This window comes from Castanea sativa, chromosome 12, assembly GCF_040712315.1.
Source record: "Castanea sativa cultivar Marrone di Chiusa Pesio chromosome 12, ASM4071231v1".
Classification (NCBI taxonomy): Eukaryota; Viridiplantae; Streptophyta; class Magnoliopsida; order Fagales; family Fagaceae; genus Castanea; species Castanea sativa.
Window position 1 is genome coordinate 34,517,548 of NC_134024.1, and position 20,587 is coordinate 34,538,134.

The window sequence follows — 20,587 nt, forward strand, 5'->3', positions numbered from 1 at the left end:
GTGCGCAAATAGCAATTGAAAGAGAAGGCCTCGACGTCAGCTTCCAAGGTCGTTGTTAAGGGGACATCCAAGCAAAATAACAAAGGGAAGGACAATCGTCTGAATAAGAAAGGATTGGGTACTCCTGTTGTTGATAAGCAATCAAAGCAGCCTTCGCTTCCTAAACCAAGCCATAGAGCTGGTAAAGGGTTGATGACGGTGAAGGGTCTCGTCGCTCAGGGAGCCATTCATCGTCTGCTCATGCATAAGGAACATGTAGTCGAGATGGTTGAATCAATCATCAAGGAGACAGATCTGAATCCTTGTGCTGTGTAGATGACTGAGGACTTAGGGGCGTCGGGTCTCTTCGATCTGTCTAGGGTATGCTCCTTTCCTTAGACTTTGTTTCTCTCTTTTGTTTATTCTTTTGCTAATGGTTGTTTTGGTTTCAGGCATTGGTGCACATGAAGGCGCTTTAAGATAGGTGCGTTGCCCAAGAAGGGGTGATCCGTAGGTACAGGAAGCTTCAAGAGATTGAGAACAAAGAGCGGGATCAATACAAAGAGGCCATCCATACCCTCAATGAAGAGCTAACCGCTGTCACTGAGAAGATGAAGGGGGAATCCCATCTCTGAGAGGAAGCACAGAAAGCTAAGGTAGGTTTGGTGATGGAGCTGATGACCCTTCGTGAGCAGACGGAGAAGGCCAAGGCGGACGCCGTGGCGGAGTTCAGGGCTTCTCAGTCCTTTACTGATGCATGCGCCATCTACTACGGTGATGGGTTTGACGATTGCTTGAAGTAAGTTGGGTCTGTCTACTCAGACCTTAACTTGTCCAAGATCTCCATAGATGACCCAGTGCCGACGACTCCTGCAGGTAGTGATACCGTCTATAAAGAGTCTGATGATTCTGCTCATACAGAGGAGCAAGTTCATAAAGACGAAGGTGTGGTCATTGCTCAACCCATTCCTGATGGTGTCGTCACTCCCTCGGTCCCGTCTGCTGAAGACCCTCTTACCAAACATGCTGAAAACCAGTTTGCCTTGGATGCTCCTTCTACTTAGTCTTTTTGTAATTTTTAAATTTTGTGTACCCCGTCTCGTTTTCAAACAATATTTGGTGCCCTCTTGCTTTCGGGCTTAATTGTAAACATTTCCCCCCCTTTTTTATAGGCTTTTATTTAATATTTCTTTATCGTATCAATTGTTTTTAGTATTGTTATACTTTTTCCATGTGTTGGTTCCTGACTTTAAGACATGCGTTTGTCCTTCCACTTCGAGACTAGCATTTATGTTAGGATGCACCCATCCCCTTAAGGACCTAGTGAACTTTAAGGATGAACCCGTCCACATAGGTGTACCCGTCCCCTCGAGGACTTAGTGAATTTTAGGGTATCCTCGAGATGAATCTGTCTACTTGGGTGTACTCGTACGCTAAGGACTTGGGACAAGTCTGTCCACCTAAGGACTCACTAATGAACTCGTCGACTTAAGGATTTGATAAATTCTTGGCATCCCTTGTGTTAGGACATATGTGATTTGATATTAGAAACATAAGTCAACATTTTAAGTATTGGCTAATCCTTTGACAACACGTACTTTACTTGTGATTGGGTAGATCTAGGATGTGTTTAATACTTCAAGGAACAAGGTTTCAAGTTCAAGTGTTAAAACCATGCAAGTCTATCCAAGAATCAAGTAAGGAAGTGCTGGATTTTAAATCTCAACAACTAGTATCTATCGAGGTTTAAAAGCTGCTGAAGCTCGTGGCTTGACAGCTATCTCCATAGATGGATATCTATCGAGGTTTATGAAACTCAGTTTTTTAGAGTTGTTTTTCATTCAATCCGTGAGTATGTGTTTAGGTTTTCTTTTCTCACAACCCTAAATCTATATAAGGATTATTTTAAGGGTTGTCACAGGTTGCACAATTGCACAAGAGCACAATTGCACAAGTGTGAAAAAAAGTGTGACCAGAAACCTAGTTACCCTAGTTCATCTTCAAGAAGCTACTGTGTTTTGTACACCATAGGGTTTTGTGACCAAGCAACTTCATGATTTTCATCGTGTGATGAACTCAAAAAATTTGCAGCCAACATCTTTCTCAAGTTGGTGATCAAGTTGCTTACTGGGATCCGCGCATCTTTTGGTTAGTCATGTACTAGGAGCCGTGCAATACAAGGAAAGATTGTCACTTCAGAACAAGTCCAATTGGGTATTAAGTTAAGGGTTCAACTGTAGGTTGGTATAAGGTATTGGAATTCCTTTACTTGTAATCGCTTGTTTTGATAATAGTGGATTCTCAGGAGTGGTGACCTTAAAATCACCCAGTAGGGTTTATACCGTGTAGGTTTTCCCCATTCGTAAACAAACGACCGCGTCATTTAATTTCTGCTGCATATTCAGTTATTTGGTGATTTGTTCGTGATACCACGTATTTTGTATGTTAATTTGATTAATTAATTAAACTTGTCTAATTAATTAATTAATCCATCACAAGGGGTCAATATGTTTTTGGCCTATCACCTTAGGATGAACCCGTCCGCTTAAAGACTTGATAACTTCAAGGCATCCCTTGGGATGAATCCGTTCACTTATGGATTTGATAATTTCGAGGCATCCCTTGGGATGAACCCGTCCACTCATGGACTTAATAATTTCAAGGCATACCCGTCCTCTTAAGGACTTGATAATTTTAAGGCATTCCTTGGGATGAACCCGTCCACTCATGGACTTAATAATTTCAAGGCATACCCGTCCCCTTAAGGACTTAATACTTTCAAGGCATCCCTTGGGATGAACCCATCCACTCATGGACTTAATAATAGATATAGTTTTGTAGAGATGTATATATACATGACATATCTGAATATCACCTCTTATTGTGATAAACACGTGCATAAAACAAAAATTGTTCTTGAAAATGAAAAAGCTGCCCTTCAGGCCTAAAAATTACTGTAGATAGTAAAAAACTAGCTAAGAAGATATAAACTGAAAATGAGGAGTGGTGTTCTTCGTGCCATCGTCTACTGGTAGTTTCTCTTTAGGTGCTTGATGTTCCATGGAGTGGGCAACTTTTGTCCGTCTAGTGTCTCTAGGTGGTAGGTGCATTTCCTTTGCCATGAAGTGATTCTATAGGGTCCTTCCCAATTAGGTCCCAACTTTCCCTGGGAGGGATCTCTCGTAACGCCCATGACCTTCCAAGGGCGAGGTCTTCGACTTGGAAATATCTGCGTTTGACTTTGGAGTTGTAGTGTTTGGCCATGAGATCCTGGTACCGCGCTAACCTTTGTTCAGCCGTTGCCCTGACCGAGTCTACTAGGTCAAGCTGTAGGTGCATAGCTTCGACGTTCTACTCTTATCATGGTTCTCCACCCTGTAGCTTATGAGCCTGACCTCAATTGGGATAATGGTTTCGTTCTCGTATGCTAGTTGAAATGGCATCTAACTTGTAGGTGTTCTGGCCGTCATCCTATATGCCTATAGAACACTTGATAACTCTTCTGACCATATACCTTTCGCCCCCTTGAGCCGAGTCTTGATGATATTGAGCAAGGATCAGTTCGTGACCTCGACTTGTTCATTGGCTTGAGGGTGGACGTGTGAGGAGTAATGGTTCTTGATCCCCAACTTTGAGCAAAATTCCCTAAATGAGTCGTTGTCGAACTACTTTCCGTTATCAGATACCAAGACTCTAGGGATCCTGTACTTGCAGATGATGTTTCTTCACACAAAACATCGTATGCTTTTCTTTGTGATGTTGGCCAGGGCTTTAGCTTCCACCCATTTGGTAAAGTAATCTATGCCGACAATTAGGAACTTCAATTGTCTCATAGCTATTAGGAATTGGCTCATTATGTCTAACCCCTATTGAGCAAAAGGCCATAGGGCCCTTATTGGAGCGAGCTCTTCTGCCGGCTATCTAATGACGTTGCTGAACCATTACACATGTCACAGGTTTTGACATAGGCTTGGGCATCCTTTTGTATTGTAAGCCAATAGTTTCTTGCCCGAATCAGCTTATGCACCAGCGACCTTAACCCTGAATGGTTCTCGCAGATCCCTTCATGGACTTCTCTCATGACATAATCTACTTCCTCGGGACTCAAGCATCTTAGGTACAAGCAGGAGAAGCAACTTTTGTACAAGACATCCCTTATCAGGACAAATCGTGCCACTTGAACCTTCAGCTTCCTTACGGCCTCCTTACCATCAAGTAGTGCCATCTTTCAAATAAGAAACTATCGGTGTGGTCCAATTGCTTCCCGAGTCTATTTCCTACACACCGATGCCATCTATCAAAGGTGAAAGCTAAAAAAATGAAAGTACCTTACTAGGGATGAGCATATGTTCAACTGATGCGGCTTTGGCAAGACGGTCAGCTTGCTCGTTCTCTTCCCTTGGGATTTGAACAAACTTGGTCTGAAGGTCACCCACCCATTTCCTTACTTGCTCCAAGTATTTCTTCATCCTTTCCCCTTTGCATTCGTAGTCACCATTCACCTGAATTGTGACCACCTAAAAGTCGCAATACACAATCACACTTGTGGCGAAATCCAATCCTGCCACTAAAGCCTCGTACTTTGCTTCATTGTTAGTCGTAAGGAAGTCTAGACGAACCATGCATTCAATTTTGTCCCCTTCTAAAGAGTGGAGGACTACACCTGCTCCCCGACTTGCCTATTAGATGATCCATTTGTGTGGATACTCCATTGAGGATGCTCATCTGCCCATTGGTCTTCTGTATTGGTGAATTCCGCAATGAAATCAGCGATCGCCTGTCCCTTCATGGCAATACGCGGGTGGTATTACACGTCAAATTCACTCAACTCGATTGCCCATAGCGCCGTCCATCCAGCGGCTTTAAGATTACTCATTGCTCTCCATAGAGGCTTGTCTGTCAAAACAACTACAGTGTGGGCCTGGAAATACGACTTGAGCTTTCGAGCTGCAGTCACTAAAGCGAAGGCTAGCTTCTCTATCAAGGGGTACCTTTCCTTTACACCTCGGAGTGCTCGGCTAGTGTAGTATACTGGCTTCTACACCTTGTCTTCTTCTCTGATCAAGGCTACACTGACGGTAGCCGGGGAGATGACCAAATAGAGAAATAGCTCCTCCCCTGGTTTGGAGGGACTTAGCTACGGTGGGGAAGAGAGGTCCTCAAATGCTTGTTGACATTTGACCGTCCACTTGAAGGACTTCTTCAGCATGCGAAAGAAAGGTAGGCATTTGTCTGTTTCCCTTGACACGAACCTATTTAGCACAGCTACCACGCCAAAGGCTTTGTACTTCTTTTATGTTTCTTGGTAGCGCCATCTCCATTATGCCCAGATCTTCTCTAGATTGACTTCGATACCTCTCTGAGACACCATGAACCCTAAGAATTTTCCAACCGTCACTCCAAATGCGCATTTGCTTGGATTAAGCTTCTTGTTGTAAGAGCGGAGGGTACCAAAGGTCTCCTTGAGGTCATCTTCCCTTCGGCATTTTACTAGCATGTCGTCCACGTAAACTTGGACATTTCTTCCAATCTAATGCGCAAACATTTTCTTCATGAGCCTCTGATACGTTGAGCCCGCAATCTTGAAACCGAACGGCATTACTTTGTAGCAGAAGAAGCCTTGGCTGGTGACAAACGAAGTTTTATCCTGATCAGTTTCGTCCAATTTGATCTGGTTGTAACCAGAAAATGCATCCATGAAGCTCAATAACTGGTGTCTTGCTGTCGAATCTATGAGGACATCAACTCACGGGAAGGGGTAGCTATCTTTGAGGCACGCCTTGTTTAAGTCCATGAAGTCTACACACATCCTCCATTTTTCATTGGCTTTCTTGACCATCACTACGTTGGCCAGCCAGTCGGGGTAGTACACTTCCCTGATGAATTCTGCACCTTATAATTTGTTGACTTCTTCCGCTATAGCCTTGTCTCGCTCCTGGGCTAATACTCACTTCTTCTAATGAATAGGGAGAAAAGAGGATGATACATTCAACCTGTGCATCATGACTGCAAGGTCAATCCCAGGCATGTCTTCGTGGCTCCAAGCAAAGACACCCTGGTTTTCTCTTAGGAATGTCGTGAGCGCTTGACGGATTGGCGGGCTGGCAAAGGTGACAATTCTAGAGTATCTCCTCTAACCCCTCAACAAGCTCTGCAACCGTCCGTTGTTCTTCTATAGTCATGGTTTGTAAGTGGTCGTTGCAAACACAAAATTTTCCAATTGCAGAATATCAAACAATTGAAAAGAAATATGGTTTGCAAATATAAATTTGTATTGATGAATAATGAGTACAATCTCTATTTCAATTCTTTTACAAAAGAATACCCTCTGATTCTATCTTCATTGAACTTGACTCGAATAAGGAATCTTCCTGCCTTTAGTTGGAAGATGGATTGAATGGTCTTCACAACAAATCTCTTGCTTTGAGCTTATTAGAGATTTATTTTTCTTGAAGTCTTCGAATGTGAAGGCTCTTAGGTTAAAGTTCTTCGGGGCTTTAGAGGCTTGATCCATTGAGCTTCAAAGATTTGGATTTGTTGAAGTTTATGGAGGCTCTTTAACTTACTTCCAGTAAAACTTCAAAGAACTCGAACAAAAGATCTTCTTGACTTTGGTTGGAAGATGGATTGAACGGTCTTCACAATGAATCTCTAGCCTTAAGCTTATTAGAGATTTGTTGTCCTTCAAGTTCTTCAAGCAATCCTTTTGAATGTTCTTCAAGTTCTTTAAAGATGCTTCAAGTTCTTCAAAGATTCTTGAGACAGAATTTCTCCAGAGCTTGGGCCTCTTGAAAACTTCCTCCTAAAAATGAGAGGAGATGTCCTCTATTTATAGTGATTTTAGAGGATAAGCTCCACTTTAAGTTGATATGCTTGAAAGTATGTAGTAGATTTTTGATTGGCCCAAATTCTTCTTAGAGATAATTATCTTTATTTATCTATATCATATTTTGATAAAGATAACAATCAACAAAGATAAATCATTATCTCTATTTAATTTATTTTAATAAAGATAATTATCTATCAATTTTGAATAGAAAATTTATCTTTATTTTTTTTATTTTTTTTAATAAAGATAATAATCTATATATTTTAAATAAGAAATTTATCTTTATCTTGTAGGCCAAATGACATGTGGCAAATTTTAATATGCCAATGTGATGTCAATTTGGATGACAAATGTCATCATCTAATTTATTGACTTTAATTTAGAATTTGCTACTAAATTTTGATGTGGCATTTTATGATTGGCTTATAATTTTTTGCCTCCTACAGTCGTCCATTTCCAACATTTCTATATAGCACTTGCACACTGCTACCTAGTCCCTGCATACTTCTCCTACTTCGTACTCATTGGGGAACTTGATCATCAAATGATAAGTCGAAGTTACGACTTTCCATGAATTGAGAGTAGGTCGACCCACTATGGCGTTGTAAGCATACGAACAATCAATGACAAGGAATGGAATATCTTTAGTGATTTGTTGTGGGTAATCACCAACCGTCACGAGCAATATGACTACACTGAGGGGGTATACTCTCGTTCCTCTAAACCCAATGAGCGGTGCATGGTCTGCACCAGCCATTCTCTCTCAATCCTCATCTGTTGGAATGCCGAGTAGTAGAGGATATCAGCGGAGATTCCATTGTCAACTAGGACCTGGTAAGTGTTGTAGTCCCCTACCCATATGCTAACAATGAGTGCATCATCGTGTGGGTGGTGGAGGTGTCATGCATCTTCCTCCATGAACCCAATTACGGGGTTGTCGATCCATGTCATCTTCGGGACGAAACCCATCAGCTAGACATTTTGAACCATCCTAAGGTAGGTCTTGCGTGCCTTCCTGGACGAAATGGAAGTTGCGGTACCCCCTATGATCATCCTTATGTCCTCTAGGGGTGGCCTAGGGCTCTCGTTTTCCCTCCAGGTAGCCTGCTCTTGTGGTGGGTCCGTTCTTTCCCTGTTGACGAACTGTTGTAGTTTTCCCTGTCTGATAAGGGCTTCTATCTATTGCTTTAATTCATAACATTCAAATGTACCATGACCGTGATCACAATGAAAACGGCAATACTTGTCTCTAGACCTCTTACAGGGACTCCCTTCAACTTGTGAGGCCATGTCAAGGCCGTATCGTCCTTGATCTGTATCAGGACCTAATCAATCGAGGCAATTAACGGGGTGAAGCTTGCGAATCTTCCAGTGGGGGGTTTGGAGCGTCTATCCTCCCATCAATCTCTGGTCCTTGCTGTTTTCCACCCCCTGTAAAGCCGTGCATCTTCTTGCCTCTCCCTCTTCTTGGACTTTTCCTCTTAAGCTAGTAGCACGTCTTCTGTGTTCATATACTTAGTAGCTCGATAAAGGACATCCTACATGGTTTTTGGGTCATTTTTGTATAAGGAAAACAAAAACTTCCCCTTCCTTAATCCATTGGTGAATGCAGCAACAAGTATCTTGTCGTCAACTTCGTCAATTGAGAGGGCTTTTTTGTTGAAACGGGTTATGTAAGACCTCAGTGTATCATACTCTCATTGCTTAATGCTCATCAAGCATGCAGTGGACTTCTTGTACCTGTGCCCACCCGATGAAGTGCAAGGTAAGCTACGTACTTAGCTCCTTGAAGGTACAGATGGAGTTTGGCGTCAACCTACTAAACCATACCCTTGTAGAGCCCCTTAACATGGTTGGGAAAGCTTGGCACATGATCTCGTCTGCCACGCCTTGCAAATGCATGAGGGTTTTGAACGACTCTAGGTGGTCTAAGAGATCCTTAGACCCATCATAGGCTTCTACCTGCGGTATGCTGAACTTTAGTGGAAGGGGGACCAAAGTGACGGGTGCAATAAAGGACGAGTCCGTCCGATGGACCAGCTCGTTGAGGTCACTTAATACCCGTCCTCCGAGGGCGTTCATCATGAAATCCATCCGTTCCTTCATCATCTACATCTCGACAACCATTTACGGTGGGGCCATATTTGCTATGGATGGTCGGCTGGTATCTTGCCGCTCTTGTCTGCTGGGGGTGTTGTTGCCTTCGGGTCCTTCCTAGTCCCTTCTTTCAATGTTGGTACCTTCTTACTCGTCCCCATGATTGTTGGGTTCTACGTTTCTTTGGCGTAGTTGTTCCTCCAGGTCGTGGTTTTGCTTGGTGAGGTGTTCCATGACTGCGCAAGAGTCTGTACCTGTCTTTCAAGGGCGGTAGTGCGTTGTTTGTCTCCTTGGTTATAAGTGGTAGCCATCAAGCGGGTGAGTACCATACAACTCTTTGTCAGGGAAATGGTAGTACAACTTCTACTATAATGAAGTTGTTGATACGTGATCCCATAGACGGCACTAACTAATGATGACAAAAATTGTTAGTAAGTCACACAGTCCTCACGTGCTCTAAATAAAACCTACGCAACAAAGAAGAAGGGGACCTCACAAAGAGTACCAATGTGGTACAAGCCAAATACCCTTCAAAGGTTAAATTAGAGAACTTTTACAACTCTAAAGTGCCAGAACTGGAGTGAATTATACGTACCTTGGTTTGTGAGGGTTTTTGGGGTTTTTATAGTAGCGTAGGGCTAACATTCATTTCTTGGCAAAGAGGGTCTTTCCTTGTAGGGAAGATCCTCATTAATACACGTATCTTGCGGGATCCTTTCCTTATAAAAGTTCCCTTGAATAGGGTTAACCGTGGGGTGCAAGACATTTTCTTATATAGATATTCTTAAAGGTCAAGCTAGGCCATGCTGGACTCTTCGACCTCTTTATTTTCGTCGGCCTCTTTATTCTCGTCGACTTCTTGCCTCGTCCGAAGACCTCCAGTTAGCTTCATGGAGATGTGTTGTTAGATGTCATGGGGTTGTCAGCCATATGGCACCGTTGTCTGCTGGTATAAAGCCAACGGGTTTGGAGGGACCGTCGGCCTCTCTTTCGTGCATTGACTTGAATCTTATGACGAGAGCACCCTTATCAAGTATAAACATAAATGAAAAGGCGGTAAAACTTGATGATCAAGAGATATAAATGAGCGACAACTTTCAATATCTTGGATCAATAATTCATAAAGATGGAGAAATTAAAGATGACATGAATCATAGGATAAAAGCAGAGTGGATAAAGTGGAGAGACGCATTAAAAGTGTTGTATGATCGTAAAATACCCATTAAATAAAGTGAAAATTGTATAGGGCTACTATACAAACAACTATAAATAAGTGGAAATACACAGAAAGATAGAGTTCGAAAGGAGAAAATTTGCTTAAAGATAGGGGTAGCTCCTTCTAATGAAAACTAGTAAGTTACCTATGTGATGCACAGATAATGTTATAATGTTTTATGTAAGATGGTTTTTGATGCGAACCTCAATCGACACGCTTTGAAACCCAACAAAAATATTGGAATATTTAACCCAGGAAAGCTAAAAATCAGATTTATGATAGAAACCTTGACCCAACGTTTATAATTGAAACGCGAACCAAAGGTATAAGTTGACCTTCTAGCATTAGGGCCTCTTTGGGGACGCTCCTCACGCAAAGTAGCAATAACAGTGTCTTGCCTATCCATCCGATCCCGAATCTCATTAAACACCACATTCATGCGTTCAAATTGTTGTTGCATAGCCTGTAAAATGATGGACGACTCCTCCCCTCCTTCCCTATTTGATGTTTCACACCTGAAAGACATACTTTTGAAACAACAGAGAATTGTTAGAAATAATTCCTCACAACACTGCCTCACGTGTTTGCACTTAAATTATGTCACTCCCACTCGTGTTTCACTCTTAAATTGGCTTTTTCCCGATATTAGTCTCACACTCTCTTGCCTTTTTCCACTCGTTGCTTCGCCTTTTCAGTTCTGCAAAGAACTAACAAACTTGATCAAGAAATTCAACTTGTAGTGTTAAAACAAATACCAATGGCAAGAAAATATGAAAGAAACACTAAATCAAAGGAAGAAATACCAAATCAAAGGAAGAAGACAAAAGAAAACAATATTGTGGTCTGAGAGAACTGAAACTACAAACAAATTTTTTTTTTTTTTTTTTTAATAAAACCCTAAATAAAAGCTGATTTGGTCTGAAATTAGCAGATCCAAAATAGGAAAAAATCTGCCTTAACTGATACAGAGCTGGAAAGTCAATCAGCCGGAAAGTCAATCAGCCATTAATTCATGCCATAAATCACTCCCAATTAAGTCAAATCAGCCCTAAATAGCTTGAATTGAATAAAATTCAGAAAAGGTGAGGCTTTGCTCTCTTTTGGTTCTTCAAGAACTGTGAACTTATCAAGGATTCTTCCTTGTGGCGTTCAAACTTTATACCTTTGGTTCGTGATTCTTTATAATCATTGGGTCAAGGTCAACTTATACCTTTGGTTCGCGTTTCTATTATAAACGTTGGGTCAGGGTTTCTATCAAATATCTGATTTTTAGCTTTCCTGGGTTAAATATTCCAATATTTTTGTTGGGTCTCAAAGCGTGTCGATTGAGGTTCGCATCAGTTTTAGAGAATGTTATATATGTATTATAGCATAACTATTATAGAACTTTATTAGTAATGAATTCATCATAAAAATTAACAATTGTAAATTGCACGCACATGTCCATTATAATTATTCAATTGAAGTAGTAAGAAATAATAAATAAATAAAAAACAACTTCGGAGGAATATTGTAGAGTAAAAGTTAATATAGAATGTGTCTTTGTTTTTCTCTTTCTCCTTAATTCTAAAACAAAATACACATCCTAAACACCCACAGTCAATCACATCAATTACAATACCCACAATTCCACAACGTCTAACCTTAACATCAAAATCCTAATTGCCGTTGTCACTCAATATAAAATGCAAGCTCCCATTCCAACTCATACAGGTTAGGACTAGATGAAACAAAAATATTAGAGCTAGGTAGATGTCGTCGAAAGATTGAAGGTAAATAACATCGTTTTTGGTCTGTGTGTATTTGACATAGGATGGCACGAAGAGCCATGGGTAGGTAAATATAAAGGAGTAGAAGTGTAAGAGGTGAAAATTGTGAATTAAAATGCAAATAGTTTTGTTTTATGTGTGAGGGATGAAAAGTCTAGAAACGCATTGAACCAAAGGATAAAAAGAATACTTACTTTTTAATTAGAAAAGTCTTGAAATATTGAACCAAATAAAAAAAATAATATTTAATTTGTTCTTATCTTTGATGTAGCACTTGAGAATATTTCAATTTTTTTTACATAGAATAAAATGAACCACTTGGCAAAACCTCATACTTTCCCATTTGAAGTCTCTGCTTTTATATATATAGACACACACACACACAGGGAAGAGCAACTAATGTATTAATAAAAACGAATGAGTTTATCAAGTTATATAAAGGAACAAAAAAATGTAGATGAAGATAAAAAACAATTAAGAAAGTAACAGAGAATATGACTTTAGGTAGAGAATAATGAAGATTGGAGACAAATGATACATATAGTCAACCCTAACTAACATGTTAAAGATCTGTGGCCGACCCCAAAATTTTGGAATTAAGACTTTGTTTGTTGTTATTGTATTTCCTAACAGCTTAAATTTTTAGGATATTTAGTAATTTATCACATAGTTCAGGCCACTCACAAAAAGATGGAAGCTAGAGAGGACCAACTATCCAAAATATAAGATATGTAAAAAATAAGGTGTAGAAAGACTGATTTTGACTAATACTTTCAAGACCAAGTCTTGTTCATTTTGATAAATATACAATTAACACCACTAGAATCACCGTTATAGAGTAGATCATGTTAACGATATATTAGCCCAATAGAGTAGGCCTAGACCCAACTTACCATGTGTGCAAGCAAAGTCTCTTGCTTCTACTACAAGTCTCTTAGCCATAGTTAGTCTCTTCAACCCTCGTGTTAACTCTTAGAGTCATAGGCCTCTTGTCGCAACTTATTTGGCTTGTGCATTTTGTAACCAGAAGCATCTTGATCTAGTCTACCATTTTCTTGCAATATAAGCATCTAATTTGTGATCTTTTTAGCTTGAATGGAAACAAACCAACTTCTCAAATTAGACCAGAGTCACTCTCATTAATCACGGACCACTAAAACGACAAACAAGAGAAAAGTTATTTCAAAGCTAAGAAGTGAAGGAGTTTGATGATACGAAATTTCTGGAGTTGTAGACTCAAATTTCTGGATTCGTAGACTCCGGGGTGGTCAAAATTCCCGGGTTCTTCATCAATTCTTCTAGAACTTGCAAATGTGTCATCTACTTTTACTCATCTACAGATTCCAGTGACAGATCTTAAAGGCTATGAAAGTTATTTTTGAGTGGACATAGTGAAACACTAAAGGCATCTAAATCATGGGGTTTCTTTCAAATGCTTAACCATGGAGTTCCAGTTAGTAACAAGGAAGAAGAGATAATAGCAAGAGATTTGTATGTGTTAGTTTGCAACTGGCTTAAACATGAGCTAGGAACAGTTCTCTTAAAGATGGAGGTATTGTGCTAGATATATTACTTTATGTTAACTTGATATAAATGGTTTGTTTCTAAACAAGCTTGTAATTTTTGAAACAATCTGGTAAACCATGGTATTAGAGTCTGTCTTTCAGAAATTTTTGGGATTATATTTGTTTCACCAACATGGAAATTGAAACAACACGTGTCTGCGGTGAGCAAACACAGGAAGAGTATATGACTGTACCAAAGAAATTAACCGTACTATCTTATGAAGATCTAGGTCTTTGCAAGCACAGAATGAATGGAAACCGAAGCTTGGTTGTTCCATAAGTGTTCTGCCTGTCCCCAGCCAGAACTGACCCTAGACACAACCATGGATTCAGTCAGATCCATCTTTTTTCACTGTAATCTACAAGACAATATGGGAAGCCTGCAAGTTCTGCACAAAATCATGGGTTACGTGCCCCATAAGCAGGGAGAACCAGTAGCAAAATGTTGCCGGCATCATGCAGGTAAAAATATTTCCTAAAAAAATGTTAAAATTATAATAAATTTTACTTATGTAATAATAGAAAAATATTAATAAATATTCTAAGAGTATTAGGTTATGAATTATTTGTAAAAATATTTTACAAAAAACCGTAATACAATTTTTTTTTTTTTTAAATTTTTATATCTCTCATAAAAATAGTGTTAAAACTTTTTTAATATAATTTATTAACAATTGTCTTAATTAAAAACACTCATTAATATAATCCTATAATAAAATTTATAATACCTTTAATATTTTTCAATTTTTTGAATCTCCATCATCACTCTATTAATTCTTTAATTTGTTCAAGTATGTACATGTTAAATCAATTAAATTGGGCCAAGACTTATATAAAAATATAATATTGGTAATAAATGAAACTATTAGTTACCCTCTAAATCCGAAGAAACCGTGCGCGTGCGCTGCGTGCTGCGTGCATGTGTTGATTGACTAGCATTCACAAATCACAACATAGCTGCCATTTTTGAATCTTGATGTACGTAGATTGTAGCTTATCACCAATGACAAATTCAAATTCAAGTGTTAGGGCATAGGCTACTAGCTCGACAGGTTGGACCCGGCGTATCAGCTACTACGTGATTCTTCTATTTGAATGCTAGGGGCCAAGAAAAGAGTTTCTATCAAACAATAACACATCTTAAACTAGTTTCTTGCCCATTTTAGGTGCACAAAACCAGATGATTATAAGTTATAATTTGAAATCTAAACTATAAGATTAATTCTAGTGTCACACATAATTGCACAATTTTGCCCACAACTCGTCTATATAGTGAATTATGGTTGGTAGAGAGGTATGACACATGGACCTATCATCACTTCTCCACCAACTACAACTCGCCACATGAGCGAGTTGTGAGCAAAATTGTACAAATGTGTATAACACTAGAATTTTTCAAACTATACTGATGCATGCTAGGCAAATTTGAATAACTTGTTGATGAATGATGATGTCTAGTCTAGTCAGGGTATCCAACTTGTGATTGCGGTCACATGCAAGACCAACCCCCAACCCCAAGTTTCTCATCTTTCTATCTATCTTTTCATGCCCTAAAAAACCGAACACAAAAAGGCTAGCGGCATAGGGTAGTGTGCCACTCATATATTATTATTATTATTAGTTTTGGCATGAATTTAAATTCTTAAACCTATCCATATCCTTGCCGACTCGAGTCTCGAACCGAAAACCTTGCTCACCCCTAGGTATTTGGAATCGAGGGAGATGCCATCAGTCATTAAGTTCATTGGTAGTGTGCCACTCGGAGATGCCATCAGCTATTATGGTCATTGGCAGTATGCCACTCATTTTATTGAATACAACTTCTTTTTTTTACAATTATTGATATTATCTTTACTATATTTGAAGCATGATGAAAATGGTGTAACTAATATATCGAAACAAAAATGATATATATTACTTTAATCACATCATGCAATGTTAATAGTTGTATTTCTAACGATACTCTTATTCCCGAGTAATTATCAGGCTACTAAATTAACTTTGATTTTTGTTACCATTATATATATATATATATATATATATATATATATATATTTATATTTTTTTTTTTTTTTTTTTTTTTTTTTTTTGGGTTACCATTATATTAAGATAAGGTGAGTAATGAATAGCCGCAGCCTATCCCTATAATACGGAAGTCATTTCCTAATAATGATGAACAGTGAGGAAATGCTATATAAATTATAAAATAGTATCGCATCGCTTCTTACCAAACGTGACCAACATTAATTTTAGCTGGCATGCACCGTGCAATATAAGAAGACTTTGACTAGGGGTGGCAATTCGTGTTCGCGTGTCGGGTTCGTGTCGTGTCAAGTCATGAGTATTCGACTATATAGGTCAACACTAACCCGACCTGTTTATTAAACGGGTCAAGATTTCTCAACCCTAACACGACCCATTTATTAAACGGGTCAGTCGTGTCGACCTGTTTATCAGATTTTATTAAAATGAAAAATAAAAATTAATGAAAAAACAAACAAATAAATATTTTTAATATAAAATTCAGAACTAATGAGTAACTGCATCACAAATAATCATTCAAAATTAAAGCATATCTCAATATCACAAATAATCAATCACAATATGTCAAAAAAAATAAATCACAACAACTAATAAGTTTATATACCTAGAGTTTGAAGGGTATATTGGTAAAATATCATTTAATTAAACGAGTCAGACGGGTCAAACAGGTTCTATGTGTTCAACACTAACCCAACCCATTTATTAAACGGGTTAGTCGTGTCAACCCGAATATGACACGAACCCGTTAAACCTCAACTCATAACCTGCTAATTTTGTGTCGTGTCGTGTCGGGTTCGCGGGTCGTGTCAAATTTTGCCACCCCTAACTTTGACATCATTTTTATTTTTTTATTTTGACTCAAAAGGATAGACTACGGTGTCCTTGACATCATTGGGATACTATTTTATTCAACAATTAAGGAAAATGCATCTCTTGCATGCCCCCATGCCTAAATTGTGTCCACGTTTACTGTTGGGATGTGCATTGCTGGAGTTCACGTTTTTTATTTTTTATTTTTTTATTCTCTTATTAATGTTTTAAAAACCATCAGATCTTAACGCTTACTTTATAATATCAATGAAATTCTAAGTTTAAAATTTTTTGCCAACATTTTAAAGTCATTTTTAAAAAATTTCTCCCTATAATATTTAACTTAGTGTGTGTATGGTATAAAAGAACTGTATACACTTGAGAAAATAGTCAAATATTCAAAAATGTTTAATAAAACTTGTTTGTAAAATAAATAAGAAATTTTAAAAATTATTAAAATAAACTATCAACCAGAAAGCTTTACGATTCTGTTCAATTATTGGATATATAGTTCCGTGATGCAAAAGTCAAGTTAGAAAAATATTTACAAAAGAAAATGGGTTGGTTAGAAAAGCAGCTAGAAAGTAAAATTTTTACAGCTAGAATTGAATACTGCATATTTTATGCCGAAAATCATTTATTTGTTGTTCTAAAAAATATTAAGTTTTCTGGTTTATGGTACTGTTAATTTGAAAATCTAGACTGATCCAGGTTTTAAGCAATGAACTTACACTACTTGCACAACCGTCCCCTCATTTTGGCAAGTAGTGACTAAATATAGCCGAAACATTATCACTTCAACATTCTTTTTTTGGTTATTGGTGATGTGTGAAGGGCCAAACAATCCAAGGAAAAGACATTTTCTGTTCAACATATATTATTGTATTGTAAGGTCCAAAGATTGTGATTGTTATTTGTTAGGCGAAGGTAAAAAGTGGGTATCTCATTATCTGTTGGCCTTTTGTCTAATATAGGTAGCTTTCACATTTTTATAATCATAGGCATCTGATCTACTAGTTTATTCAACATAGGCATCTTGTACCCTTCTTTAATTTGCTTATATAGCCACTTCCAACCCCTCAAATTGTAAGCAATCTGATTTCCATAATCCAAAATTCACCAACTCTAGGATGGATCTCACTTCTAGTGTAGGAAATAAACTTGTTCCAGGAGATGAATTGGGCTATGACAGAGCCAAGGAAGTGAAGGAGTTTGATGAAACAAAAGCTGGAGTTAAAGGACTAGTAGACTCTGGAGTGACCAAGGTCCCAAGGTTCCTCATCCATCCACCAGAGAGCCTTCCAATGCTATCTCCAGCCACTACCCACTTCCAAGTTCCAGTGATTGATGTCCAAGGCTTTGAACAAAGTTTCCAGAGGATGGAAATCGTTGATCAAATACGTAAAGCATCAGAAACATGGGGCTTCTTTCAGATGATTAATCATGGAATTCCAGTTAGTGTTATAGACAACATGTTAGAAGCTGTGCGACAATTCCATGAGCAACCAAAGGAAAAGAAGATGGAGTGGTACTCGCGTGATCAAAAGCAACGAGTTAAGTATTACTGCAATGGTGATCTCTTAGTGTCTAAAGCAGCAAATTGGAGGGATTCAATTGCATTTGATTTCCGAGATGGTCCCTTAAACCCTGAAGCACTTCCCCTAGTATGCAGGTACTGTACATGCAATATATATATATATATATATATATATATATATATATATATATATAAATACTGTGTCTATATATGCAAAATTAGTTAACACTTTTTTTGTGTCTTATTTTTCAGGGAGGTTGTAAGTGAATATATGAAACACGTGATTGAACTAAGCAAAGCACTATCAGAATTACTATCAGAGGCTTTGGGGCTTAACACTGACTACCTAGAAAATATAGGATGCATGAAAACTGAAACATTGGTATGCCACTATTACCCAGCTTGTCCTGAACCAGACTTGACAATTGGCACAACAAAGCATTCGGACCCAGCCTCTCTAACTATACTCTTACAAGACAGTATTGGTGGCCTCCAAGTCCTCCATCAAAATCACTGGATTGACGTCCCACCAGTGCACGGAGCACTAGTAGCCAACATTGGTGACTTTATGCAGGTAAGAGTACTAGCTCTTTCCACACTCCACATACTTCTTTTTCATCTATTCAGCTACGCAAATGGGGTGCGTTTGAACTTTGAAAACTGAAAAAGTGCTAAGCCTAAAAGCTGTTCTTGTTTTTTATTATCGTCTGATAGTTATAATAACAGTAGAGTAAGTAGTATCACTGAATTATAAGGTTTTTGACATTAATAAATACCATTGAGCTATGAGGTTTTTGATACTAAATAACAACTTGTGTTAAATTCAAAATGAATTTTGTTAATAGATGCCCTAAAAGTGATTCGTTTAAAAAATAATTTTAGAAACTTTTAATGGAAGAGGAAAAAAAATTAATTACTTTTTTTACAATTTTTTATATTTCACATAAAACGGATAAAAAAAAACTTTCCTTAAATGATTCATTAACAAATGTGTTAAATGCACTTATTAGCTAGACCCATTGAAGAATACTATATATTGGTCAACCTCAAAACAATTATATCTACTAAACAAACTAATGAATTCTTTTGTTGACATAAAGAATTAAATAAGAATTTGGTTAACATATGTAAAATACTATTTTTAGTTTTTTACCTTTATAAGTATAATAAATTTATGTTTTGTAATAATTGTACCAACTATTAGGGTTTAAATTATTTAAAAATAAAAAATAAAAACCTTGATCCTAAGACTATTCTCATTTTTTTTTCTTTCCTCACTTAGTTTTAGATTTTGGTTTTTTTTTTTTTATGTTGTTAGAATTAAATTTTTAAAAGATAAAGAACCTAGAAACTGTGAAGTATTCTCTTTTCTTTCTTTTTTTTTTTCATTCCTCACTTAGTTTTAGATTTTGGTTTTTTTTTTTATGTTGTTAAAATTAAAATTTTAGAAGATAAAGAAAGAAACTGTAAAGTGGGGGAAAACCGTAAAGTGGGGGAAAATGTAGAAGGTAAAGCTAAAAGCTTGGAAAAGCCAGTTGAACCCACCCCACCCCACCCCACCCCAAAGAAGTTATCTCATGTAATGAGATATATGTATCATCTTTCTTACAACGTGTGGATTATATTGTCTAATATATGCATCCTTACTTTCATAACATGTGGAATGTGGATTCCATGATTGCAAAGTCCACACGCTATAAGAGAAAATGCATACATCCTATGTATAAGATGCTTTGCTTGACTATGACATAATGTAGAACAACTCAACAAACAAACAAACAAAAAATAAAGCAATATTATGTAGAATCTACACATTGGGGAAGAAATGGTGCATGCATCCTAAGAGATAACTATTACCCCAATCACCCCCCCCCCCTGCCTCCCTTGCACCCCAGGAAGGTAAAATGTATCGTGGGGATTTATCACCCCTCTCTCACAAGTTTGTGAGCCCCACACTTGTAAGACCCACATGCCTATGAGAGGTGCACTCCATATGTCAGACACACAAGATACCAACTCCTCTCACAAAGCGTGATAGGTCCACCCCAAACCTTCCTCGATCCCCCAAAAGGTATTATGTAAGTTGGGAATACATCGAACTCTCTCTCTCTCTAACCACCACCAACACAACACCCCCCCCCCCCCCCCCCAACAAAAAATAAAATATAAAGAAATAATAAAGAGGCAAACACTCAGCTTGACTACTGTTTTTTTTTTTTTTTTTAGTATATCTTGCGTCACAATCTGGCTCTCTTTTTTTGTAGCTAATCACCAACGACAAGTTCAAAAGCGTGGAGCATAGGGTACTGGCTAGACGTATTGGGCCCAGGGTTTCTGTTGCATGCTTTTTATATCCAAGTGCTACACAAAAATTTAAAGCATATGGGCCAATAAAGGAGTTTCTATCTGACAACAACCCACCCATATACAGGGAAACCCATATTAGTGAATACCTTGCTTACTACAGATCAAAGGGACTTGATGGCAACCCAGCCCTTCCTCATTTTAAACTCACATCTACCAATAAAATGCAAGTTTAAGCTACCGCAACATTTTCAATTTTACTTTGAGGAAATCAATAAACCAATCTGTATTAAAGTTAATAAATTATTGCATTATTGTTAACTTCTATCTTTGTTTCATTTTATTATTTTACATTTTGTTTCTTGAAGATGAAGGGGACTTAGCTGGAAATCTTTAATTGATAAAGATTTTCAACAATTGAAAGTACTAAAGAATTGG

The 20,587-nt window shown here is 38.0% G+C and overlaps 1 protein-coding gene across 1 annotated transcript; it reads left to right on the plus strand.

Annotated features, from left to right (window-relative positions):
• Positions 1 to 17,317: 17,317 nt before the first annotated feature.
• On the plus strand, positions 17,318 to 20,521 carry LOC142618880 (1-aminocyclopropane-1-carboxylate oxidase homolog 1-like). Its single transcript, XM_075791920.1, has 3 exons — positions 17,318 to 17,980; positions 18,098 to 18,419; positions 20,110 to 20,521. The coding sequence occupies exons 1-3, from the start codon at positions 17,439 to 17,441 to the stop codon at positions 20,383 to 20,385; spliced, it is 1,140 nt and encodes a 379-aa protein (XP_075648035.1). The 5' UTR covers positions 17,318 to 17,438; the 3' UTR covers positions 20,386 to 20,521.
• Positions 20,522 to 20,587: the final 66 nt, after the last annotated feature.